Consider the following 3,509-nt stretch of genomic DNA (forward strand, 5'->3'; position numbering starts at 1 on the left):
GCTGCAACCAAAAAATGGCCAGGCATTGTGGTGGTCCCAGCTATTTGGGAGGCAGAGGCACGAGACTTACTTGAGCCCAGGAGTTGGAGGTTGCTGTGAGCTGTGATTCCATAGCATTCTACCCAGGGAGACAGCTTGAGGATCTGTCTCAAAAAAAAAAAAAAAAAGAAAGAAAAGGAAAGAAAAGAAAAGAAAACCCAGTCATGTGATTACAGATTAAATATTACTGGGCTATAGCCTATTAAACTCCAAAAAGTCTTGATAGTTTTTTTGTATTCATATGACTGATATTGTTATTTTCAAACTCTTTGTCAATTTCTAAAAGGAAGAAAAGAATGAAAGAAAAAAAGGAACAGATGGGACATAACAAATGGCATTTGAACCAAACCATACCAATAATCCCACTACATCAGCGGTTCTCAACCTGTGGGTCATGACCGCTTTGGGGGTCAAATAACCTTTTCACACGGGTTGCCTAAATACATCCTGCATATCAGATATTTACATTACAATTCATAACAGTAGCAAAATTAGTTATGAGGTAGCAATGAAAATAATTTTATGGTTGGGGGTCACCACAACATGAGCAACCGTATTAAAGGGTCGGGCATTAGAAATGTTGAGAACCACTGCACAATATGTAAATGGTCTAAATAGTCCAATAAAAAATGGGAACTACCTAATGGGATAAAAACATAAGGCCTAATTATATGCTACCTACAAGAAATGCACTTGAAATATCCAAATACAATAGGTTAAAAGTAAAAGGATTTTTAAAACATGCACAATGCTCACGCTAATCAAAAGAAAGCTGGAGTAGCTACATGAAATATAAGCAAAATACTTGTTGAGAGTATGGACTACTACCAGAGATAAAGAAGACTATTTCCTAATATAAAGGGGGTCAATTCATCAGTAGGACATAAAATCCAAAACATTTATGTGCCTAATAACAGAGCTTCAAAATACACCAAGCAGAAAGTGATGGAAACTATAAGCAGAAAGGGAGAAATCCAACAAACATAAAATCTGTAAAAGCATAGAAGATTTAAACTACACTATCAACCTACCTGATCTAGTTGACATTTATAGAACATTCCACTCAACCACAGCAAAATACACTCTTTAAAGTGCACATGGAAAACAACTAAAATGCATTCAAAAAACAAATTTTAATAAATTTAAAAGGATTCCGGTCATACAAACTGTATTCTAGAAACACAAGGGAATGAAATTACAATCAGTGAAAAGGAGCTGGGCGTGGCTGCTCACAGCTGTAATCCCAGCACTCTGGGAGGCCAAGGTGGGTGGATTACCTGAGCTCACAGGTTCGAGACCAGCCTGAGCCAGAGTGAAACCTCATTTCTAAAAATATCTGGGTGTTGTGGCTGGGCACCTGTATTCCCAGCTACTCCGGAAGCTGAGACAACAGAATCGCTTGAGCCCAAGAATTTAAGGTTCCTTTGAGCTATGACGCCAAGGCACTCTACCAGGGGAAACAAAGCAAAATTCTGTCTCAAAAAAAAAAGAAAGAAAGCAAAGAAAAAAAGAAATCAGTGAAAACAGAACTTTGGAAGTTCTCCAAAATATCCAGTAAGTCAAAGAAGAAACCAAAAGGCAAATTAGAAAGAATCATGAACTGTAGGCAGAATAAATGGAACAGGATCAGAAAGTAACAACTTTTGAGATGGGTGTGTGATAGCTCATTACATTTTTGTGTACATTTGAAAATTTTAATACATGGCTAAAAAAAAAAAAAATTAAACAAACCAGAATGCTGTTGTGTCAGAAATAACACAATAGAAGTCTCCTTTTAAAATCCATAATTCTTAAACCCATTCTTCCTATTGGGATCATCCATCACAGTTAACTGCACATTTTCTTTGCTCCCAATCTGCAAAATATTGCCTTACCCCTCCATCAATTGAGAAGATCAAATGGGAAATTTCAAAAAGAAAACAAAAATACCTGGGGCGGCGCCTCTGGCTCAGTGGGTGGGTCACTGGCTCCACATACCCAGGGTGGCTGGTTCAGGCCTGGCCCCAGCCAAACTGCAACAACAACAAAAAATAGCTGAGTGGCAGGCACCTGTAGTCCCAGCTACTGGGAGGCTGACGCAGGACAATCTCCTGCGCCCAAGAGTTGGAGGTTGCTGTGAGCTGTGTGATGCCATAGCACTCTACCAAGGGCAATAAAGTGAGACTCTGTCTCTACAAAAAAAAAGGAAAAGAAAACAAAAATTCCTACATCCTGAAAAGGCAAAGGCATTTCAGGAAACACACACCTCAAACTTTGCTACTGAATGTGTAATACCAGCCTTTCTTTTCTCCTCTACGATCTACTCTCAGAAAAAGAAAATGAAATGAGATACTAGGCCTTTCCTGAGGAACAGTCTTAAGTTAGGACATATATCCTCTTCTGTAACCCCCCCCTTTTTTTTTTGAGACAGAGTCTCACTATGGTGCCCTTAGTAGAGGGCTATGGCATCACAGCTCACGGCAAACTCAAACTCTTGGGCTTAAGCTATTCTCTTGCCTCAGCCTCCGGAGTAGCTGGGACTACAGGCACCCGGCACAATGCCTGGCTAGTTTTTGGTTGTAGTTGTCATTGTTGTTTGGCAGGCCCAGGCTGTATTCGAACCTGCCAGCTCCAGTGTATGTGGCTGGAGACCAAGCTGCTGAGCTACAGGCACAGAGCCCTCTGCTGTACTCCTATAACCTACTCCTTACTTAATATAAAAAGTCAGAAGGAAACTACAACAGTCCTACACCTCTGTATCAGAAAGAAGGGCCAGATCACAGCTATTTGAGGCTAAAATTTATTTCTTGATTCAGAGCTGTCCACTGGAGACACAGCCATGCATTCCAGTGCTACAGGTTCTGAACTGTGTGGCTGGCTCCTGGAACATTCTCTCTGGAATTACTCCCACTCCTGGAATCCCATCCCATTTCCAGTGTCTTGTCTGGAACGTACCATCAGCCCTAAAATTCTCATCTCAAGACCAGGTCTCTGGCTTGGAAATAACTACTATTCTTCACTCAGGGGCTCCAATTTCTTACTTCCTGCCTGCCTGCCACTTCCCTGGACTCAGTCCCCTTAAGAATACCAGAGGCAGGTGAGAGGACATCAGGAGGAAGCAGTAAACTTACAACTACCATTCCCAAAGGGGATGGATGCAGAATTGAAGCAACATAGGTCTGTACCAATGGGCAACCACTGTGGTCAAAACAGAATCCAAGTCCTTAAATCCTCCAAGAATAGGGTGACCAGACGTCCCACTTTTGAACAATTTGTCCCGCGTCCCGCGGCGTTTTAAAAAAGTCCCGATTTTTGGAAAGAATGCACGAAGGGGCAGGAGAACAGGAAGGGAATATACGGTTTTCAGCTGCTATGTGGCTATTTCGCCAGAATATGAGTTTTATATTATTTTTGTTAATTTTATAATGTTAAACTATAATAATAACAAATAATTGTTGAGAAATGGAGAACTGCTTATCAAAGTTTGCATT

At 40.8% G+C, this 3,509-nt stretch overlaps 2 protein-coding genes across 2 annotated transcripts in view; one reads left to right on the forward strand and one right to left on the reverse strand.

The window, feature by feature from the left end:
* The window catches only part of LOC100944645 (zinc finger protein 850-like), a gene marked incomplete at its 5' end in the record, with an annotated part of 127,647 nt that overhangs the window by 45,934 nt on the left and 78,204 nt on the right, over nt 1–3,509 (forward strand). The window contains one exon of the mRNA XM_023516898.1: nt 3,240–3,262. Coding sequence (XP_023372666.1) covers nt 3,240–3,262 — 23 coding nt within the window. The remainder of the gene's footprint in view (nt 1–3,239; nt 3,263–3,509) is intronic.
* Nucleotides 1–3,509, reverse strand: part of LOC100946233 (zinc finger protein 420-like) — a 27,858-nt gene that overhangs the window by 23,368 nt on the left and 981 nt on the right. The gene's annotated exons all lie outside the window — the stretch shown is intronic.

Source organism: Otolemur garnettii, unplaced genomic scaffold (genome assembly GCF_000181295.1).
Source record: "Otolemur garnettii isolate 467f Iridium unplaced genomic scaffold, OtoGar3 scaffold00100, whole genome shotgun sequence".
Classification (NCBI taxonomy): Eukaryota; Metazoa; Chordata; class Mammalia; order Primates; family Galagidae; genus Otolemur; species Otolemur garnettii.